Genomic DNA, 24225 nt, shown 5'->3' with positions numbered 1-24225 from the left:
TGGAGGGGCGCGCAGGTTTTGTGGGAACAGGCATGTACGTGTTATGATAAACATACCTTGATGTTAGCTGTCTAACATAGTCTGCATACCCCACCTCGTGTAAGCACTAGCCATGCTTTTCAGATCTGAGCCAACTGGCGTCAGTCCAGCAGCAGCAGGGCTGGGTTTGACGGCTCGGTCCCAGCATGCTCGCTGTGTGAGGGGCAAGGTGCTTTGCTGAATATCTGGAATATTTGACGTCTTTGTTTTGCCCCTAACGCTGGGAGATTCAGTTTTAAAGGGGCCCTTATATATGAGGAGGGCATGTTGAGGCATGTCTATAAGTGGCGCTATATGAGGCTGCATTCACACTGCTGCTCATTTGTGTAATTTCATTTAGGGATAGTTATATTAATCTAATCAACACTGAGCCACTCTCGAAACATGGCAATGCAACATGGTGGTAACCAAAACAAAAGGACTCTTAGTTTTGGAGAATTATACACAAATAGAAACCTATTTATGATTATTTTATTTCTGCAAATACATAGATTCCCCTGAATCCTACTCACTGCACCTTAAAGTAAACTATTGTTATTGAAATGTTATATACTCATCAATTATAAATTTCCTCTTCTTAATTCTACAATATTTATCTTTATTTTTGATAGAAACCAAAGAAGACCAATGCTACAAAGCTTCTGATACACTCCACAACAATCGAACCACCTGCGAAGATGAGCTCAGCTCTTTATGTAACAACACAAAGTAGGAACTAGAAGAGACTAGTAATTGAAGTCATTAAAAGTTTATTCTCTGTGAGTAATTCAGGTGTGACGAAGTTGAGTGAGTCACGAAGACGTAAATTTCCTCTCGCCTAAACCTTCACAACTTTTTCAACCACAGTGGGGAAACGGCATGATGTCTATAGTCACTTGATTTGAACAGACGGTCAGGGCTCATGTAGAAGTAAACTAGTTTTATTGTAGAGTTCTTGAACAAGACAAAGCATTTAGCCTGTATTCCTTTCTGAAGCTACAGCTAGCTGAACTATCTAGGCAGTTTTGGTTGGGATTCAAATAAAATCTTGAACGGGCTGTCACTAATAAACCCTCAAGTTGGAGACAGATGATGTGACCTGAAAGTAAGAAGAGCGGCCCTAAACCAAAACATCTCAATGAGGAAATACACCCAGAAGTTGAAGGATCTGCTCCATCTTTTAAAAGTCACAAGGGCCTCACTCTCATTTCTTTACATTCAAACAGCTGTCACAATACGAGATCTCACAATAACATATTTTCTGGACCTCTGCAGCTGTGTAAAATGGTGAGGGCACTTTCTCTCAGCGATGTCACAGCTGCATCTGCAAAAGCCTTGCAGCTTCCTCCCAAGAGATTCAACGCAAATGACCTTATCCTGAAACTGGCCAGCTAACATCTATCCGACTGTCTCTGGGGTGATGGGGCTCAAAGAAATATTTTAAAAGGACAAGAGTGGGTTTATTGAGTTAAGTATTTAAGTTTCCTCTGCAAAGGTCTTTTTTTGTCCATACAAGCCACAACTACTCTAGTATTCTTATTCTGCTGTTTGTTTTCTTTATTTCGAACCGTGGTGGGAAAGTTTAGAGAAGAATCAGAGCATGTAAACCAATGTCACATTCATCATGGTGTTAGTAAAAAAAGCGGAATTATTGGACTGTCTGTAATGATCTACCTTCTCTGGAGTTTACACAAAGTGAGAGTACACTCATTTTCAACCAACAACTGCACTTTGAGTTAATTCTCTTATTGCTAGCCTTTCAAACATGGGTAATTGCAGGCTTTCGGATGTCAACATCCATTTCCTTATACCCATAAAATACTATGATTTAGGGTCGTTTCCTGTTGTTTGTTTGGATTTCATTCTCTGGCTTTCATTTGTAGCTTAAGTGCATTTTTCCATCATTGCAATATGAATCCATGGATTTATGACAATGACCCAGTATTAGCAGTCATTTATTCAAACTTTGAAGTTATTATTATCAAAATACATTCATGAGAATAACTGTTTGCTGCAGGTGTAGCTTATAATGTCGAACTTAACCAAACTCCAAGATACAAACTCCAGATGTTGGATAAAACACTTCAGACAGACTTGGTGTACCTATGTCTTTGCTATAGGAACTTTAATTTTAAATTGGGAAGTAATGAGCTTGATACAGCAGCAAGTAAACATATGTGTTAATCTTTAAAGATCAGGAACATGTAAACATTAGTTTCAAAGTCCATGAGTGAGAGAACGTTCAGTCGCTACAACAAGAGATACAGGTGGGCGGCTCACTGATGTGTGTCTCTTCACTTCACAGGTATGGCACATCATAAAGGTGTAGCAACATTCAGGAAAAGTACTGACTGTTACTTTCCAAGACAAATGCTTGTGTATATCTTCTCGGAGTGAGTGTCTCTTCCTATGCATTGATGTGCTTACTGTTTCCAGCTCTGTCACCCCAAGTACATCAGCTGAGTCGCCTCAGTGCACAGCTCTGAGACGCCTTCACAGACCTCAAAGTGCAGAGCGGAGGCCTGAGGGCTTTCACACAGCTGAAGACAACATCTCTCTGTGTGTGCAGCTCACTGACCATCGTTGTCGTTAAAGACAGGATGGGACAGCAGAGCACCCCCCCAAAACTCTCCGGATCTGGACCCAGGATGCCATCGCAGCCTTCGGACACCTGCAGGGGACTTTGAATGTCTCTCTGAGGGGACAGAGGGCCGGGGATGGTAATGAACACACAGTCATTCATCAGCCATCCATGGCATTGCTCCCATTCAGATACAGATACCCACTGAGACACAAAGCCCCAGCTGCCTCAAGTGGCAGACTTACACACAACACTGGGCACAAATGCAACACAGCTCTATTTAGGCCTTAAAGAAACGCCCAAAATGCCTCTCTATACATCCCTCTGCACGGCTGCACGCACAATGGACAAAAGTAGACTCATCATGTGTTTAACGGAGAGAAATAACCTCCGTTACCACATGTTGATGGGGCCAAATGCCTTTCAGATCAAGCGTGTGATTTTTATGGTACCACTTTCTGACAAGTCAGCCTTTATAAAGTGTTTCAATGGTTAATACATCTATCACTAAAGCTTTACAGACCAGTTATATTCTAAATGGCTTTAGGGTTGTGAAAGAAGCGGGAAACAAGTCTTTTTAGCTTTTTAAATTTGAAGGAAAAATGTTAATTTACTCTCTTGCATTAAAGCCATTAACTAGACCTTATAGACCCTTCATAAGAGGTCACTTATAAAATAGCATAAATTCTTCTTCCACTAAACCAACACATACATGTAAGACAGACAGTCGCTGCTGTAGGAAGAGTAAAAGAGTCTGTTATGATGTTGGTGGTTGTGCATCAAGGCACCGAGACTATAAAAGCGTGGGAGAGTGAGTATCACCTAGATGAGGAGAGAATAAAACTGCGCTACACACAGAGGATGTGTCAAAGTTAAAATGAATCACTGCCCATTCCACAAAAAATAAAAACACTCCCCTGGCTTTTGGACAGTGAATAATATAGTTGTGGAAAGAAATCCTTATAGCCCACTTTGGAGTTCCTCGTGACTCTGGGTAAGTCAGCAGTTGCAGCTCTACACGAGTGCGTGGAAGAAAAAACTCCCGAGCCGAACAAACCAATTACACCCCTGGCAAGGCCGTGGCACTGCCCTGCATCATGCCCAGAGAGACAGCGCTGTCATGGCATTACTGCAGCTCAGGAGGCCCAGGACTGATGAGCCATGAGGCCTGGCATGTGTGAGGGCTACTTAGCCCCCACACAGTGAAGAAAATGATGTTACATACCATTAAGTGTTAATTCTCCTTTATTAAAGAGGCAGTGTTGCTAAAACAAAGGCCTACCCCGGTCAACACACACTCAAGTGTGGAAGCATGTGACTCATATTTGATTGCAGAGTGTTAACTCTGCAGGGCCGGGCTGCTTTTTACCCCATGATTTTCCTTTGGAGTTGGGGCAGCCTCCAGGACTGTCAAGTGTTTAAACATTCCTCCCGGGGCGGAAACACAGCCCATTAGCATCACATGCTAACATGCCTATGAACACAGAGGAGGCACACACACGCTTTTCATGGAGCTGACACATGGGAAAGGAGAACAATTCATGCGTTTCCTCGAGTACCTCTCAAGGAAGTTTATTTTGACAAGCTTTGAAGTGAAAATACAGGATTAACCCTTTATTTGTGTTAGCATCCATTACCAGTATCAGCATTGAACAAATGGTTTATAGCACACTAAAAATAGGGTTGTAAACAATGCTAAATACAACTTGTAGTGAATTGTAGACTGGTGTATATATTGACAATTAATGACAATATTAAAATATGTGTAATAATATAAAATATGAATTCATAAAATAAGTTATAATCATTGATGTCCGTACAAAACATGAATCAACACTTAAAATGTCCTTATATGTGCTTAAAGCCACATTAAAGTGTTTATAAAGATTTATTTTATATTTTAACAACTTATAAATATAAATGACAAACTAACATGTAATATTCCAAATGTAATAATTAACAACTTAAAATACAGAATTATTTACATTAATAACTACAAACTTGATTACATTTCGACTTACAACTACACTATTAAGTGTATTTAAGACATATTTCAGTTAATTGAAGTCCCGGTGATCACAAGGTCTATTTCTTGAGAAAGCCTGTTGCACATTGAAGAAATGCAATGCAGTAACATTCCTGTGTATTGCAACAGAGCGGCGAGCTCCGCTGTCAGGGTGAAAGTGGGCAGAGTCGGCTGGCAAGCCCAGACTGGATATTACACAGCCTCCAATAATTACAGCAAAAGGATCAACCTTGTTGCACAACAGGCGAAGCATTAGCTAACTACTGTCTGTCAGCCCCAATAAACTGGAACTCTTCTCACAAATAAATGCGTGCGCTCGACGGCCAAGAGATCTTAAAGTGGACTCGACTGGCATACTTTGTTAATTAAAGAGGTGACGAGGCAGCTTTGCTTCTGCCTGTCAGAGTTAGTGAAGGTGGGAGAGCTGCTGAACTATAATGTACTGTTGATTTAAACTTTATTCTACCTGAGAAGAGCATCAGGAGAACTTGTTTAGACATCTGAATACCACCTTCGGATGGAATCTGATAACAGTTATGAGGTACCACTTTGACCACAACAGTTTTAATGATCAAGGCAACCCTTACAAATGTAAAATAAATAAAGACTTTTGAATTTTAAGTTATTAATAGAAAAAATAACCATCAGGTGTTGATTAGTTGTATATAAATGGATTGTTGTCTTTATCGTCTGCAATGGTCAACACGTTTTCCAAAGGCTGCAACTCAAAAGAGATGATTTGAAAACTGTTTATAATTATGTATATAGCACGAATAAATCCATGACTTACACATTAAAACGCCTTGTAAAACTGGTATTGTTGAAATAGTGAATTTGTACTCTTTTAAGGTGTACCAGATCTCACAGATTTTGCTATATCTTTATGCAGTTCAGACATGGAGGAATCATTTATTCACACAGCGCTGACATCCCGACAAACATTTACTCAACCAAAAACTTTCACAAGCCGGGAAACTTTTGTAACATCCAGTCAGTCTGTGGGAGGATGAAAAGGGCGTAAACTGGAGGAGGAGGACGGAGGTGGGCAGGATGAGGCAGACAAAGCGTTGGGTTGAACTCATTGATCAGCAGGGAACACTCTTCCTCCCTCGCTGTTTTTGTACATTTCAGTTTCTGCTTTTTACCAGATGCAATTTGCTGCTGTCTAGTAAGCAAGAGGAGGCTTCCTGATGACTCAAGGTGCACAGCACAGCGGTTCCAGTATTCAGAGCCGTCATTCACATCTCCACCTCCCTCTTTTAAATTAGGACACTGTTTCTCTGACAAATAATACATAAAAAGTTGATATCTTAGGATGAGATCACATGACCTATTCGTCCCTCCTGTAGCAAGACTGTTAACAAAGTTGTTTTTGCTTGTGAGTTTCCTTCAGGTTGCCGTCAAGTTTCATCAAGTAACTAAAGACTTTTAAAGATCGGAACATCAAACTGCAGAACAATCACAAAAACCACAGCGCTTTTATGAGACTTAAATATCAAAGTGTTCATTTTAATTTGAAAGCTTTAACTTTTCTAAAGTGTTACTTCAACAAAAATGAGTGAAAACCCTGCTAGTATCTGTTTTGTCTTCCTCTCTCTATCTTTCCACACACATCACGGAAACTCTGATGATTCATGCAACATGTCAACAATGATGTTCATCTACAACAGAAGAGATGCTCTGGATATGACTCAATCATTTATAACCTATTAATACAAAAATAGAGTTTATATTATTGTGTGTCATGCCTGTCAACTTGCACCATGCACAGGAAACAAGAAAAGCCAGATCCAGAGAGCTTTTTTGTGATAAGTTGATCATTATTAGTTGATAGTTTTGCTGTTAAGTGAATTATTGAATGACATAATTTCCAATTTGGGATAAATAAAGTATATATCTATCCGTCTAGTGAGTGTTTTACTTTTGTTGCAGCTCTTGAAACCAAACCATTTCCTTGTTCATCATAACTACACCTGAATTGTTGATAAGCCGATTTATGAAAAATGTTTTATTGCATGATTTGCTGATTTATTTTGTTGCCTCCTAGAGTATGATTTTACTTTTGAACTGTAGCTTCAAGAGGTTTGAAAATGTAATGGGCTCTGGGAAACAGTTTATGGACATTTTATAAACAATATAAGATATTGGCCTATTGAGAAAATAAGCAATTGATAATTAAAGTAATCCTTAGTTGCAGCGCTACTTTGTACTATCTTATTTCCTCTTGGATATTTATCAAATCTGCCTGAACAAGCATCCAGTATTCAACTGTACAAAAGATCTCTGCTTTGAGATAAACCAGATGTTACATGCAATTGATCTTTCTTTAAACTTTAATTAAGGCTTACTTTGACCAGAGTAAACATCACAAATGCTTATGTTAAATTTCACTCCAGAAGAAGTTTATGATGAGAGTTCATGATGTGCAGGTTAAATTGTGGGTGGGTAATATTAGTTTCCCTTTCATGTAAGATAGTAAGTCCCTCGTTTCGGACAATCCAGTCCACCTTAAGATAAAACAAAGACTTTCTTTCTACAAGTCTTAACACTGGCTTCAATGTTGAGCAGATTAGGAGGTAGGGGGGGTCAGTCAGACTGCTGACCTCAGAGTGAAAGGTCCCTCAGTGGCCCCCTGACTGTCACCAATGAAGGAATCTGTCTAATCACACACACACACACACACACACACACACACACACACACACACACACACACACACACACACACACACACACACACACACACACACACACACACACACACACACACACACACACACACACACACACACACACACACACACACACACACACACACACACACACACACACACACACACACACACACACACACACACACACACACACACACACACACACACACACACACACACACACACCCAGCCACCCCCGGGGCAAAAACACAGACAGGATGGAGAGGCCGGGGCCCTCTGGAGGACACAAACACCACAAAAAAAAAATCTACCCTCAATAATGAATAAGGGCAAAAACACAAAATGTGCAAAAAGCCCTCACACTACCTAATCATTTGCATGATTGAAAGCCTCGTTTTTTTTTTACTCACTCATGAATATTTTAGGCTAAAGAGAGAAAAAACACATCCTTTGGCTGAACAATGACAACATCCTCTACCTGCCATACAACACCTGCATGACTGATCCAAAACAAAAAGCTCAGTCATGTTTATGTAAACACAGAGGCTCACAAATGCATGAAATCAGTGAAGATGACACATGACACTAAAAAAGGGGAGAGTTCAATGTGCAGTTTACCAGGCTCCAGACTGTGTCATTGTGCAGTGGCATATTAATTACTGAAATTAACGTTAAACCCTTCTGAGGAAAGGTGAGGAGGACACACCTACTCGTCCTTTATTTACTGTTGCTCGACCGAAACTAGACAAAGCTATGCTGTAGTCTCCGGTATCGCCTGCAGAGAGGTGGATCTGTCACAAAGCAAACACACCATACCTTAGAAATTCTTGGAGACAGGTGTCACAGAACCGATGTCCACAGGTAGACACTTGGACCGGCTCCCGCATCGCCTTGCTGCAGAGCGGACACTGGAACCGTCTCTTTGGCTTTTCCAGAAACTTGTAATCAAACCCGGGCATCGCTACAGGTTCCGTGGCTATTTCTTGGCCTTCTGCTGCAGGTTAAAAAGGTATTAATGTCCTCTTTTGATCCCTCAGTTAAGTCCCCCCTCCCCCTGAAAACGGGGCTATTTAGCTGCACTGCTGTTTAAGCCGATGAGGGGTTCATATCACGTCCCTTCCGCCACCGAGCGATCGGGCTTCAAGGAGACGATCACTCCCCGGGTTTTCCTCCTGCAGCCCCGGCGACTGATGGAAACAAAAGAGCGGCACCAGCGTCCAGGAAACGCTGCAGAAACGATCGCAGATTTTTCCCCAAAAGCGCTCTCCGTGCACTGTTAGAGCTCAGGGTTCATGTGTGGCCCTCTCCTCCTGCTCTGTGGATGCAGTACTGACAGCAGACTGTCACTGAGCACAATGCATAACCCAGGCTCCGTGTGGTTTAGGTGCACCGAGGCCCGCCTCCTCCTCCCCGCAGGAGGAGTCAAACGCTGAGACACTCCGTTCACACCATTTCATCCCCCTCTTATCTCTTTATAGACATTTAATTTGAGCTTTTGTGTGGCTGATCATCAAATGTTTGTTTTCCATGTCTGTGTTCAAATATTTACTACTCAATTGTCAGTTAATATCTAATTAAGTGCAATGATCCTGGCTTTCAAACTATTAAACATAGTACAGTCAAAAGTGTTGGAAGGTTTGTTTGTAATTTTTAAGTTAAAATCATATATTTTGTTTTAATCAAATGTCTAATTGACCTAATATAGAAAGCTACAGCACAGTAAGAGGTGGAAGGTGCCCCCTGGTGGTTAAGCGGACACACACAATGAATATTATAGTACAATTTCTATGTATTTTTCTGTAAAATGTTGCGTTTATAAATAATAACAATACAACCTGACTGAGTATGTTAAGCTCATGCATATATTATAGAAAATGGGCGTGTTTTTGTGACAAAAGAGATAAAGAGCACATCCACATATTTATATATTTTTTTAACCTGCTGTATTGCCAAAGGATTACATCATCATTACATCATCACACAAGACTACAATGTCGAGGATCCATGTCCTCAGACAAGGTGTGAACACATCTTCAGAAAGGAGTGATTATAACAAAAACGTAATCGTATTTTGAAAAATATTATAATTTCTATTAGAATCTTAATGAATAACACTGGAAGAAAAAAAACATGCATGTATAGATTAACTGTATTTTATGATATTTTATAATTCACTTAATTATACTCACCATTTCAAGATGGTGATGTATAGCTTGTTTTATTTTTTGGGCAACCTTCATGATAAGTATGTTTTCTTTATTTCAGACAAACATTAGCAGCCACAATAAATATGACCTTCTCTGAAATGCTTTACATCAATTTCTATTCAAAATGTAATTTCAGATACAGGATTTCACAAACACCGGTAAGAATCATTCTTTCTTATATTATTGGTACCTGCAAACATTCCACTGTACTGAAAAGTACACTCAAATACTTTGTGCAAATGTGAAGTACTTTACCTGAGTATTTCCATTTTAAGGTACTTGTATATTCAATCCACTACATTTCAGAGGCAAACATTGTACATTTCACTTCACTTCATGTATCTAACAGTCAGTTGCTTAGCAGATTAAAAAGGTATCATTTTTTTTTTTTTTAAATACAAGAAATATAAAATTAGCCTCACATTTGCCAGCTGCAACAAGTGATGCTTACACAATAGTTAATGCATCACTAATCATGATGAAAATAATAAAATATATATAATATGTACTTTTACTTTACATTTTTGAGTAAATAACTTGCAGAGTATGCATAGACTGTGGTATTGCTATTAAGATCTGAGTACTTCTACACCACATTGGCTTTGGCAGTTTTCCTTACTTAAAGGTGGGATAGGTAAGTTTGAGAAACCGGCTCGAGATACACTTTTTGTTATATTCCATGGAATGCTCTTAACATCCCGATAGCAATGAATATCTTAAGTGCTTTGACAAAAAATCCATAAAAAATGTCATCTGTGGAAGCCGTAGTACTATAAAAAGCCCGACCAATCATTTTAGCCGGCCCGGCTAAAATAACTGGATGGCCTACCTGCCTGTCAGCCTTCCATCTGTGCACAAACTTATCTCGTACCCTCATTGGTCATGCGCGGGCTCTGTAAGGAAGTGGCAGATTTCTTCCGACTGTGTATTTTCAAATTCTAGCACACTCGAGCTGGTTTCTCCAAAATTACCTGTCCCACATTTAACAGTCTTAGGTTATCTTATGAGTACAGGTCAAACAGTATATACCATTTCATATTTGAAATGTATTAACATAGCTAAAAACTAAAAAGATAGTCTTTGGCAAACCTCCCTCTCAACACTCTATACTTCCATAGTTGATTTCTAGTGTTTATCAGACAATAATTATGTCTTTAGAGTTTGTTAGAGCACTTATTTTCATAATACAGTATTCTGTGAGTGCCAAAGTGTCCAAGTGTGAGTGCTCTCTGTAGTACTCTCAGGATTTCTACAATGGAACAAAAATGGTAGAATCCATCAATAAGGGCTGTTGACAATGCAGATTTTGGATTTGGTTTGTTCCGTTATATTTGTTCACATATCATATCCTCCAGGACTTTCTTCCAACACTCCCCAATACAACCTGCCATATTGGATTGATTCTATAATTTATTTTAAAAACGACTTTACTTGAGACCAACCCCTGCCACCTGCTGAGTAGTGAACGAGGCACTATTTTCCGACACATTAAGTTTTAAAGATGAACACAACAGCGTTATCTGGTTTGAGCGCAGCCTTTGAGTTACAAATGTACCGGAGGACTAATCCAATAATATACAATGTGATCGCTGACGGCGTGATCGAGGTCTCTGTGTTTGGTTCACTCGACTGATGACACTGAAGTGGCTTTCACTCTTCATAGGTGGCTTAAGGAAGCTCAAACCAGTTTGACTTTTTCTGGCCTTTATCATGCTAACTCTGCATGTGAGAGAGGACAATAGCTCTCCACATGAAAGCTGCCTAATGACATCCTGTAATCCATATTAAGTAGCTAACAGGGTTGCAACATTTCTCTTATCTAACCTGTTGTGACATACCTGCTGCTACACACAGCTTTTTTGTGCTTTTCTGTAAGATATCAAACTGTTGAACGAAACAAACAGAAGAGAGAAAAAAACTTGATGGAGAGGAAGACCAAGTGAGAATCTGAGGCCGCAGCTGCAGTGTGAAAGGAAATCTTTCAACTGCAGCACAGACGGGCCTCTGGGAAGAGTTATATTCAGAGGAAGCTTCACCTCAGGCCACTGCCAGACTGCAGGACGACTGCTAAGTGGGGGTGTGTTTGTTTTTAGGACAAAATCATCTCTGGACAGGTTCCTCAAGCAAAGCTGAAACAAGAGGGAAAGAGGGCAAAAGGTCAAGGGTCAGAACAGGAATTATTGTTAATAAAAGATTAATTGATTGACGAAGAATTAGTTGGCATCTACTTTGATAAATGATTTCAGTAATTTTTCTGAAAAAATGCTTAATGTTGATACAAGAATGTCGACATGGAGATGAATTTGGGATTTAAACGTTGTGCTTTTTTAAACATTATACATTTTTAAATGGGGTATTCAGCAGTGATGTGATTCCTCAGCAATCCGATATCAGGGTTACAGTGTTTCTATTTAGCATGCATTCATTTAGCAGTTTTAGTACATTAATTGTTAATTATTGAACTTTGAAAAAGTGTGGTACGGTAATTTTCGATAACTAAATTATGTTTTAGGTGAAATGTCTTTCACAGAGATCAGCTTCTTCACCAAACTGTGATTTTCTTGTATAGATAATAAGATAAGCCTACAGAAGAAATAGTAATCAAACTGTTTTAGGTTTCTATTGCTTCCTTGTTTTCCGAAGACACAACTTCTACTCCCTGTCCTTTCATGATACAGTATGGGTTAAATTGTTTGATATAATCAACATGTTGTGGTATTTATATACTGTAGTCTAAGTGTGATCTTTAAAAAAGAAAGTATATACACTTTTTTTTTAACAAATTGTATGATAATCAGTTTTTGGTTTGGTCCAAACAGAATCACAGACCCTGCGAATGACCTATGAGTGTTAGTCAGTGTTAGTCCATGTCCTTGTCACATGGTGCAGGTCAATCAAACATTTAAACAGCAGCCGTGACGCCTGTAGCGAGGATTAACAACATCTCTGCTATTTATTAAACTGTGGTGCAGTTTAATCTCCTCTAAATCTGCAGCTATTTTCAATTTGGAGTGTAGAGAGACTTAATCCCACCTTCAGTTCTGTTTGTATTAGATTCTGTGTCACATTTGAGACAAAGAGGGATAAATTGCTGTTTTCTGCTCCTCCCAATTGGAAATCTATGGCCCAGTCACGAATGTCATGACTGCCATCAACAGCCACAAAGCAACATTAGGCTGATTTATTACTTTCGGACGTAGATAGAAAGGTCCTGATCGTGTGTAGCATGTAGTGACTGGACATGCTTAGACTTAATTCCAGTATGAAACAAAGCTGTAGTCACATGTTTAGCCTTAGAGCTTTAAAACGTACAAATGAGTCCTTTCACAATTCTTCATAAACATGCATCTCTGTCGACGCTATCAGGAGGCTTGTCTCAAGTTCAGCCTGTCTTTCATCTGGGGATTAGCACTCTCAGTTACATTTCACCACCATCCCAACATCTCACAGTGTTTGTTAACAAAGGCTAATAAGCGAAATATTACGTTTCACTGCCAGCAGGGTGTTGCCATGACAACAAGCTACCGATGTCACCGTGAATGGGTGACTTTCGTCAAGCTGCACCGCCTTTGGTATCCCAGAATCCTCCTCTTTTCTTCCGAGGCGGCCGCGGGCACCCTTTCCCCAGGTGTACACCTCCCCATCTGTGGAGAGCAGGGGGAGAAGGAGCGGGTCACTGTTTCTGATTAATTCATTCACACAAATATTTAACTGGCGGCTTTGTCTCTCATGCAGCGGTGGCAAAATGACGATCTGAAGGGAGTTAAAGCTGAAAGATTTTCTTCAACAAAGAAAGACTGCAGGCGTGGTGGCCACTGCTGACTCCCCCCCCCCCCCCCCCCCCCCCCCGGACATTTTATCCACATATTGTACACAACGATTTAACCTTCAGATCATTTCAGTTTGAAACTTGCAGACATTTTAAAATTCATCACAATAAAAAAAAATTTGCTCACAGAGATTGAAATGGGTGACTTTCCTTAAGATCCTCCTCTTTCCCTCCAGAGCAGCTAAACCACAGATATTTAAGAAATGTTGTCTCAACTCAGAACTGAGAGTAACCCTGTTATATTTACTCCATCAACTCCTACTCATACATGACGTGAGGGATTAACAATGATGGAGAATACAGAGTTTCTCCTTTGCTTCCTTTGTGAACAAATGCTTGTAGAAATCATCAATCTAAAGTCAGCTGACAGCAAGCATTTTATCGCAAAATCATCAAATTAACATTTTCCTTTCTTAGACCATCTGTTCATGCTTATAATTTGACTTCCGGGTACAATAACCAGACAATATAGCTTCTGTATGAAACGCTTTTATGTTTTAAGATTTTAAGTTTTTTACAACCGACAGTATTTCCTGATCTTTCCACGCTAGTACATTTCCTCTTAAGTGCCCTTAAAATGAGACAATCAGATAATAAATATATTACATTTTAGTCTCTTCTACTCACCAGATCCGATAGCCAAGGTGAAAGCGTCTCCACAGGCGGCCATGGTGATGCCCTGCAGCCCGGGCACCAGGTAGGGAACACGGCTGCTGCGACGGGAGCTGCAGCCCATCTGACCGTGCTGGTTGCTGCCGAACGTAAAGCACTCACCCCTCTCTGCAAAATGTGGTTGAAAGTATCAGTAATAAGACTTCGACACAATAAATGTCTTGGGTGGGGCAAAATATCATAGATCATTGACAATATAGATATCTTGTTCCAAAGTCTGATACAAAATATGTCAATTGATACAATAATACTAATAATAATATAATATTTGTACCTGTGACTGCAACAGAATGGGCTGTCCCAATGTCAATGTGAACAATCTTCTCACTGTCGAGTGGGGCTGATTGGACATGAGTGTAAGAGTTGACTTCTTCTAACTGATCCGAGGGATTTGATTCCTCTCCAGCTGTTATTATATCCAACCCGAGCTTATTGAACCTGATCACAACAAAATAACAACCAAGGTACTTTAAAACACAAATCTAAAATGCATGTTTATCACAGAAACCTTTAACACTGTTTCCTTGTATCTAGTGCATGTACCTGCTGAGTCATATGAACAATGCCATTTCTATTAGGACCTGAAATTAACTCTGTTGTGTTCACTGTCTTACTTATGCACTTATCTACATCCGGTCCAACACCTCACTGAACGAGACGGATAATGATGACAGAGGAGTGTTTGTCATTTAAGGAGAATGCTGACTCACAGGTTGTGCACCAGATAAGTGTCTCAGTGTTTCGTGTTCTTTAATCTATCACCAACACATGCACACAAACAAGTTATTTGACCGCTGTTTCACCGCAGATCATTAGCTCATGTCCGTCACTGAAATGCCTACCGAAACTAATGGCCATTGTCTTTTTTTTTATGCGAAAATATAGAGTAATTACCTGTTGCTTCCACAGGCCACAATGCCGTACTGGGTGCTGATAATCATTGAGCAGTCGACTCCACAAATCACCCTCTGGGCCTCAAATTCCACAGGTAAACACACCTGCCGTGGACAGTTGTGGGAGTCTTGGTTACCTAGCCCGAGGCGACCTTCCAACAGAAGTGACAGAAACTCAACAATCAAACTGTGTGTTGAGATAATGCTGTCATAAATTAATCCAAACAAACACCAAAAGATGGATAGTAAGATAGATTTTAAAACAACCGGATCATTAACTCTATACCATTGTCTCCTCTTCCCCAGGCAAATACTTCTCTTTCATTGGTCACAGCGACTACGTGGGAAGCACCACAGGACATCTGAACCAGCTCGTAGCCGAGGAGGGCCTCAACTATCTTTGGCTGAGCAAAAAGAAAACAGAGAGAAAAAGATATGTCATCATTGTCGTGTTTTAATCACAAATCTAAAGCAACATGTCGTCCTGGTTACCCAGTGTAAGTATTCAATATATCATATTAATGCAACATTCAATTAATGCCATGGACCTCTTTTGCATTTCTAATGATTCTCCTTCTCCACTTCATTACTAACTATCTGTCCAATAAAATTACATTTTTTTTACTTCAATATTTTGACAAGAAATGCACATGATAGCAACATTAGTAATCTGCTTCAAAGGCACATACAGTATGAATTACACATCCCCAACTTGAATATTGCTCATTGTATTGGAATACCAAAGATGTTGATGTTTTGAAATGAATTGGATGTAGATGGTGGTGTGACATTGAATACTTTTTATTCAAATAAGAGTACAAGAATATTGAAGTACTGACAACTTTTGTTTACATACTGTGAATACAAATCCAATGAATAAACTAAATTCCCCATTTACAACTCTACCAGTCTCATACAACAGTCATTGTTTAATACCTTATAAGGGGTTTAATGTTTTTATTAAAACTGTTTTAGAGACACAATGATTCAACTTTGCATAGGGATTGTGGTGCTGTTTAAAAATAATGCATTTCACTTGGAGTTGTTTCTAATATTTAGCCTAATTGATATAAACAACAACACAATATTATAAACCCTGGTAGAATCTATTGTAGTGCTCTTGTACTAGGCTGCATTCTTTTAAATGGGTGAATCTTAAAAACTGTCCACTGAGTGTATATTTAGTCTAAGTATTTCCCTTTGAATGGTGGGTACCTGTGTTACATCATTGAAGTTTCCATGTCCCAGACAGCCGTTGCTCCCACTTCCAAACGTCATAATAATGCCCCTGTCTGCAAATTGAAAATAAAATGAAGGGATTAAAGACACTAGTCTCTACAGTGAAAAGTGATGAAAGAGAGGGAAGGGTCTTTAATCATGTGTTATCTGTTTCACATTAGACACAGACTGACAACAGCCTCCTAATGCACACTCACTAACAGAGCACACCAGTTTAATCTCATGGAAAACTATTTCCAAACTGCGAGGCAAGCAGAGAGGTTACATTACAAGTGGATCCACACTATCTGATCAAGTCTGGAAAAAGAGCTGACAGCACCCTTTTATTTGCACGTTTGAATGCTGCCTCAGACTTTTTACGCCCATGTCGTGCAGCTTTTGAGGAAGGGAAACAGAGAATAAATATTGATTTCCTTTAAAAGAGCTCCTAAAAATCAGAAGGGCTCACTAACCTGTCATGCAGGTGGTAAAAAGATCGCCACAGGACACAGACTTGATGGTAACTCCAGACTGACCCTCAAGGAAACGTGAAATGAACTGAGGCTGCAGCTGCTCCGCCACACCGGGCAGACCGGCCTCACCAGAACCCACTGATGGAGCCTGTGACAATAAATATTATATGTCTTAATGGAGGGAAAAAGGTGAGGATTTAACTGTTTCCTATAATACATAGGAATCATATTTTGATACTGCCGGTATCAAAATATGATATGAGAAAGTAAGAATTAGCTCTCTTATACGCCGACAGAAACCTTTAATACGTCATGTTTAACACCCTCCAGCAGTTACTTTTTTATGTTAAGTACTGATAATTCCCAGCATGTCTTGATTTAACTACAGAAAATCTAATCCAAAAACATGGGGATGCTGACTACTTGCACTGAAGAAACTGCTGGTGTAGAACTTGCTATCTATGTCTATTTAACAATATATTATGGCTGTTTAGACGACAGGGATGCTTTTGAGGGGCTTGACACAATAACCAAATGTGTACCATTAATATTCGAGATAATAATAATAATAATAATAATCTACAACAAAAGAACATTAAAATGTCTTTGGTCATCAACAGGTTGGCACAGGAGTGCAGAATATGTCTTCCTTGATAGTGGAAGATGTAGGATTTTTCCTTTAATGCATTACTTCAGGACTTTGTGAGAGAAGCGTTGTATGAACCTCGAAAAATATAAAACATGTTCAGGTTTACACAGACCTCCCATGTAATCAGACGGCCAGACTTGGTCACCCCCATCCTCTGAGTGCGGCCCAGAGACACTTGAAGCACCTCGGTGTTGAGCATCGGCAGTCGGAGAGGTGCTGAGATTCCACTTCCCCACGTGTACACTGACGACAGCAGGAGAGAATGAACCTTCCCTGACCCTAAACCCACTGATCCATCTGTTAGAAATAACAATTAAGTGTGAAATTAAAGTTCTATTTTCAACCTGGTACAGCTAGTTCTGTCGTCAAATAATGGTGTGGTAATTCTGACCTCTGGACCTGTTGGTAGGAACTCTGCCTCCTTGTCTACCCTGAGGACCGGTGTGCATACTAGACAGCGGTTTCTCAATCCTTGAACATAGAAGAACAAATAACTATTATAACACAAAACACAATTTAGGAAAACTTATTCTAAAATCACGTGTGTTAAAATGTCTGTCTAGACAATAGTCATGCATTTAGGAAGTACCGGCGCATTTTGACGTTGCCTATATCCGTGTAGAGATTTAGCAGGGGCCTGATGCATACAGGGAGAGCCATTATTTCATTAAGCTGGGGCCGTTTAGATGGATCCAGATTGAGCATGTGGAGGATGAGCTGTCGCAGCTCTGGGCTGTACCGGTCGGAAATTGGAGCAAATGTTCCACTCATGATCTTTAGAACGAGTGCGGGTAGATTCTGAAAGAAATATAAAAGATTTATAGACAAAAATTACATAATTCACTATAAATACAGTGGGGCAAAAAAGTATTTAATCAGCCACCAATTGTGCAAGTTCTCCCACTTAAAAAGTTGAGAGAGGCCTGTAATTTTCATCCTAGGTATACCTCAACTATGAGAGACAAAATGAGAAAAAAAAATCAAGAAAATCACATTGTCTGATTTTTAAAGAATTTATTTGCAAATTATGGTGTAAAATAAGTATTTGGTCAATAACAAAAGTTCATCTCAATACTTTGTCATATACCCTTTGTTGGCAATGACAGAGGTCAAACGTTTTCTGTAAGTCTTCAGAAGGTTTTCACACACTTTTGCTGGTATTTTGGCCCATTCCTCCATGCAGATCTCCTCTAGAGCAGTGATGTTTTGGGGCTGTCGCTGGGCAACACAGACTTTCAACTACCTCCAAAGATTGTCTATGGGGTTGAGATCTGGAGACTGGCTAGGCCACTCCAGGACCTTGAAATGCTTCTTACGAAGCCACTCCTTCGTTGCCCGGGCGGTGTGTTTGGGATCATTGTCATGCTGAAAGACCCAGCCACGTTTCATCTTCAATGCCCTTGCTGATGGAAGGAGGTTGTCACTCAAAATCTCACGATACATGGCCCCATTCATTCTTTCCTTTACACGGATCAGTCGTCCTGGTCCCTTTGCAGAAGAACAGCCCCAAAGCATGATGTTTCCACCCCCATGTTTCACAGTAGGTATGGTGCAACTCAGCATTCTTTCTCCTCCAAACACGTCGAGTTGAGTTTTTACCAAAAAGTTCTATTTTGGTTTCATCTGACCATATGACATTCTCCCAATCCTCTTCTGGATCATCTAAATGCTCTCTAGCAAACTTCAGACGGGCCTGGACATGTACTGGCTTAAGCAGGGGGACACGTCTGGCACTGCAGGATTTGAGTCCCTGGCGGCGTAGTGTGTTACTGATGGTAGCCTTTGTTACTTTGTTCCCAGCTCTCTGCAGGTCATTGACTAGGTCCCCCCGTGTGGTTCTGGGATATTTGCTCACCGTTCTTGTGATCATTTTGACCCCACGGGGTGAGATCTTGCGTGGAGCCCCAGATCGAGGGAGATTATCAGTGGTCTTGTATGTCTTCCATTTTCTAATAATTGCTCCCACAGTTGATTTCTTCACACCAAGCTGCTTACCTATTGCAGACTCAGTCTTCCCAGCCTGGTGCAGGTCTACAATGTAGTTTCTGGTGTCCTTTGACAGCTCTTTGGTCTCGGCCATAGTGGAGTTTGGAGTGTGACTGTTTGAGGTTGTGGACAGGTGTCTTTTATACTGATAACGAGTTCAAACAGGTGCCATTAATACAGTTAACAAGTGGAGGACAGAGGAGGCTCTTAAAGAAGAAGTTACAGGTCTGTGAGAGCCAGAAATATTGTTTGTTTGTAGGTGACCAAATACTTATTTTCCACCATAATTTGCAAATAAATTCTTTAAAAATCAGACAATGTGATTTTCTGGATTTTTTTTTCTCATTCTGTCTCTCATAGTTGAGGTATACCTAGGATGAAAATTACAGGCCTCTCTCATCTTTTTAAGTGGGAGAACTTGCACAATTGGTGGCTGACTAAATACTTTTTGCCCCACTGTATGTACAATCCTTGCTGAAGGAATAAGATATTCTCTTTAGTGGCCATCTTTGGAGCTGGAAGTGGATATACTTCAAACCAACACAAACTAAGTAAGGCTTGAATCATTACAACCAAGTAGGCAAGGTTCTTTTTGTAAATACAATGTTTTGCTTACCGCAGCCTCGAACGCTCTCTTGAGGCTCGCTAGCTCATAGAGCACACAGCCCAAGGCCCAGATGTCACTCTTCTGGTTATATGGCTTTCCTTCACACAACTCTGGGGAGATGTAACATGGGGTCCCAACAACCTGCAAGTAAGAAGAATGGCATTCATTTGTGCAAACACATTTTAGGATTCAACACATCAGGATAAGTTTGTTGTTGAAGTATTTCAACTCCCAAATCAATGGCACATCAGCTCACCGTATAAGCTTTGCTCTTGCTGACAAGGATTTTGGAGATACCAAAGTCACCAATTTTGACGATCATCTGGTGCTTGTCAAGAAGAATATTCTGAGTCTTAAGGTCCCTGTGCAAGATCAGTTTGTTGTGGACGTGGTACAGGGCAAGTAAGATCTGCACAAAGAAGTGAAGGATAGTGTCCTCGTCCAGCAGGGAGTTACAACGCTTCTGTATGTAATCCGCCAGAGTTCCACCTGCATGAAGAAAACAATGACAATAATAATGAACAATAAAGATGATGCTCATGAAACCATAACTAAATGATTCCAAGGTAATAAAAGGACATTAAATCAAAAAGGTTAAAATGACAATATATCTAACACTTGTCTCAAACAGACTTTTGACAAAATGACAAATATTTGTACTTAAAACAAAGTAAAGACAGATAAAACATTCTAAGAAGATTTTAAAAACAGAAACAGACGGATAAAACATGATGACATCATGTGAAGGAGAAAAGGTATGGGGCCCTCCAGCAATAAACCATGGGAAAATTGCAGTTTGACAATGAACAAAAGGGGGATCATGTAATAAGATATTACTGTAAACGTACCTGGTGCATACTCCATAGCTATCATGAGGGCTTTGTCTTCTAGGAAATTCTCATAGTACTCTATAATATTTGGATGGTTGAGCAGTTTAAGGACTTGACACTCGTTCTGAGCCGACAGACGTTCGTCTCGTGACATCTGCTCCACTGGGATTTCCTTCAGGATGACAAAGGCCCCGTCACCTCGCCTGCGGCACAGGTGAACAATACTGACAGGGGAGGAAAGGGAAAATAAATCAAATCGAGTTTTATTTATAAAGAACATTTAAAAGCGATTTTTAGTTGAGCCAAAGTGCTGTACATGTAATAAAAACACATTACTACAATCACAATAAAAGACAATAGTATATTTTGTGTCATAAACGATATCGTAGTTGCGACAGTGAATTGGCAGTAGTTTTGTTTTTAAAGCAAGCATCCTGTATGAATCGAGGAAAAAATGAATTGTTATAAAATTGCCTGTATCCTTTACTTATGTAAAGATAGATAGCATTGGAGGGTGAAACCCTCTTTAACGGTCACACGTGCAGAGCACACAACACACACAGTGAAATGTGGTCTCTACTAGGAGCAGTATGTACCCATTTGTGCTGAACTATATAAAAAACTAAAATTATTTCTGAACTCTTTGTTATGTATGCTGATTGTTTAGTGGTTCCCTTCAAAAAGAGGAAAAATAACAGACTGGGAGGAATGGATGAAGAAGTAATTAAACACTTAAAAACGATATCTTCATGTTGCAGCGAGGGAATAAACAGCAATATGGCTCACAAATGTCTTTCATACAGGCTCATTCAAACTCATATTATGTGGTTACATTAAGAGTGGTAAGTGTACAACTGTTATCTACAACATAATTGGAATAACTTGTTTCTACAAGTGACTATGTAGAAAGGACTACATTAGGGCTGCCCTCGGAAAAGTTGAAGCCCAAATATTCTGAAAAAGTCGTTTAAATATCACTTCATTGTAGCTACAGTTGTAAATTACCTGAGTGAGTATGCCTTACAATACCTCAGATGCATATTTAACGTAGCAGAGTAGTCTGTTCATCTTTAGGATGCCTTTAGTTACGTTACAGTATGTTTGATGAACTTTTCCAGCAACTTGTTCTCTTGATGTAACAACAGTGTCTTCCAGCTGTGGAGTATATTCACTCAGTTCAAATAAGGCTATTGTAAAAGGCCAAAACTCAGGGCAACTAACCCGAAATAAGATAACTAGCTAGCCTCCACTAACTGCAGGCCAAAACAGACCTACAAAGTTTGAAGCCCAGGATGACTTCAGCAGTAGGTTACATCACATAGCTAGCTTTGATTGACTTTTATCTACCCTCTGGTGGTTTATTTGTAAAGTAATCGTTAGCTTTCTAAACATGTTTTCTTCTGAGGGCGGCGCACATTCGCCACAGATTCCGTTACATTTATGAGGATAAAGAAAGTTCTACCTTTATGAATGTACGCCTGACAACACCACATGTTCTAACATACAGTTGGATTAAGAGGCGTGTGTAACACAAAAAGCTCCAAAGTGTAAATAATCTCAGAGTTTACCCGAAAGCTCCTCTCCCGACAACTTTGATTTTCTCATACTTCTCCATCGCTGCTCCCAAACGTTTCCGTCGTCTCCAGGCAACCCGTCCCCGCAACAGCAAGCGCCGAGGGACAAACATGGCGAGAGGAGAAACCATACGGAGAAACTCTACTGCAAGTGACAGTACAGCACAGACAACGGTTGGTAGCACATATTATAATACTTACATATTTGTATTCTGACAGGGAGGATAACTTAGAGACAGATAAAAAGACCAAACCAATCATGCACATTGCACATCCTAAAAAAGTGTGCAGTGTGTTGAAAAAACTATAATGTATGTAATAATGTATCAAGTCATGGCAGAAGTAACACATTTGAACAAACAGCTGGATCCATGATATAAATAGGAGATCAACACAGGAAATTAGATGCAGTTTCGACATTGGTATAAATATAACAATAATGGTAAAATGTTTTACATGTCAGGCTGCTGATGCTGAAGAAGGAAAAAAACAGGGAAAACTTGTATTACTGTATAGGAAATGAAATGTAGGCTCAATTATGTATTTCTTTTCAAAAGCACAGGTGTTGCTTTCCTGATAGCTCTATGCCATTCAAACTTTTCAGTAAGTCCTGCCAGTGCGACAGATTGTCCTCATACACAAGACACTGAAACTGCAACAGCTAAATGGAATTTTGCAATCCTTACACATGTCCTGCAACCACGAGTAACCTATATGTTAATATTTTTTTAAGTGGTTTAATTTCTGAGCTGTACTATTTACTCATTTTATTGTTTGTATAGCTTTGAGTAGGATCTAAATGTTTCTTTACAAATCAGAAAAAGTCTTGTTTTGCAGCTGCATTGAGCAATCTAGTTTGGAGTCTGTACTTCTTTATTTTATAGTCATGTGATACACAAACAAATATCCTTTCTGAAAAGTGTCTTTCTATTTTAGGCTACAAACTGCTTTGTTAAAGTACATGTTGTGCGATTTCTTAATTAATACCATGTCAAAATTGTCAGGAAACAAATTCATTGAAGTGAAATCTGGAATGACGACAGTGAGGCGGATGAGATTAGTGTAGCGTCTCGAGCATTGACTTCGGATACTGTGGTCTTACATCCAGACGCCGGGCGATTATAAAAGGCCTTTCCCTTGTCTGAGATAAGCAGGAAGAGGGCTGCCTGAGCACTGTTTCCCCTTTCTGCGACGAAGGGGATAATAAATGCTTTGTGCTGTGACAAAGCCTGCTCTGTGTTGTGCTGAAGTGCATACCTCCACTATTATCATCAATCTGAAATAATGATATATCACCACAAACAGTGATTTTCATGTAATTGAACCTTTTCTCTCAGTTAGCAGTTTTCTAAATGAAGCTGGATGGAGGGAAGATGGTTGAGTAGATTGCTTATGAAAGAAAAGTTAGCCCTTTCTCAGGGATATAATATCTCAACAATGGAGCACCTAAAGGAGTCTTGCAGTATATGTGGCACTCCTCAGACCCGCTCAGTTGCATATTTGGCCTTGTGCTGCTGTCATCTGTCAGCTGAAGATCTGTCTAAGGACTCGACAGTCGGTGATCAGGAATGCACTGTGTGGTATAGTGAAACTGGTGCTAAACCCCAGGTATGGTATCAATAATCTTTAAGGATTTTTCATGACATAACAGGAAGTTGAAGTTGTTTCATCATAATGATGCTTTACCTCTCTCGCATGTCCTTTGTCCCTGATTTTGTTGGAGTACCGCCCCAATTAAGTATTACATTTTTTTCTTTCTAATTTCATTAGTTTTAACATTGATTTTTCTACAACCTACAGCAGAAAACCATGGTTTAACTGTCCTGAATCTCCCTCAGATGTATTTTTGTTTGGCTATATACAATGCAAAAATAAAACGACTCAAAGTTTCTCTCTTGCAGTTTTGCAGAGGCTAGCTGTTTCTTCTTACATCCCTCAGGGTACAGACAATTAACCCAAAGATCAATGTGGTTAAGTGCTGTTTGAGG

General features: G+C 39.8%; 2 protein-coding genes across 2 annotated transcripts in view; both read right to left on the bottom strand.

The window, feature by feature from the left end:
- The window catches only part of traf4a (tnf receptor-associated factor 4a), a 33089-nt gene extending 24366 nt beyond the window's left edge, over positions 1-8723 (bottom strand). The window contains exon 1 of the mRNA XM_079676867.1: positions 8116-8723. Within this exon, the coding sequence (XP_079532993.1) occupies positions 8116-8258 (143 nt within the window). The 5' untranslated portion in view covers positions 8259-8723. The remainder of the gene's footprint in view (positions 1-8115) is intronic.
- A 643-nt stretch (positions 8724-9366) lies between these two features.
- nek8 (NIMA-related kinase 8) lies at positions 9367-22338 on the bottom strand. The gene is made up of 15 exons (XM_079678305.1): positions 22232-22338; positions 20682-20887; positions 20090-20322; positions 19843-19974; positions 17830-18038; positions 17632-17711; positions 17353-17537; positions 16592-16739; positions 16116-16192; positions 15187-15304; positions 14902-15052; positions 14282-14445; positions 13963-14115; positions 12992-13150; positions 9367-11635 (listed from the first exon to the last, which is right to left on the bottom strand). Exons 1-15 carry the CDS (start codon positions 22276-22278, stop codon positions 11607-11609), a joined length of 2091 nt encoding a protein of 696 aa, XP_079534431.1. The 5' UTR covers positions 22279-22338; the 3' UTR covers positions 9367-11606.
- Positions 22339-24225: the final 1887 nt, after the last annotated feature.

The sequence above is a fragment of the Notothenia rossii genome, assembly GCF_949606895.1.
Source record: "Notothenia rossii genome assembly, chromosome: 4".
Taxonomy (NCBI): domain Eukaryota; kingdom Metazoa; phylum Chordata; class Actinopteri; order Perciformes; family Nototheniidae; genus Notothenia; species Notothenia rossii.
Note: the sequence above shows the minus strand (reverse complement) of the source record. Positions and strands in the feature narration are given on the sequence as shown.

Bases quoted from the DNA above. Each gene is read 5' to 3' on its own strand.
- nek8 (XM_079678305.1), bottom strand. From the start codon at position 22,278: ATGGAGAAGTATGAGAAAATCAAAGTTGTCGGGAGAGGAGCTTTCGG. The intron at 20,323-20,681 runs GTACGTTTACAG...TTCTTCATGCAG, and splicing joins AGCTATGGAGTATGCACCAG to GTGGAACTCTGGCGGATTAC. The intron at 17,538-17,631 runs GTCAGAATTACC...TATTTCTAACAG, and splicing joins TCCTACCAACAGGTCCAGAG to ATGGATCAGTGGGTTTAGGG.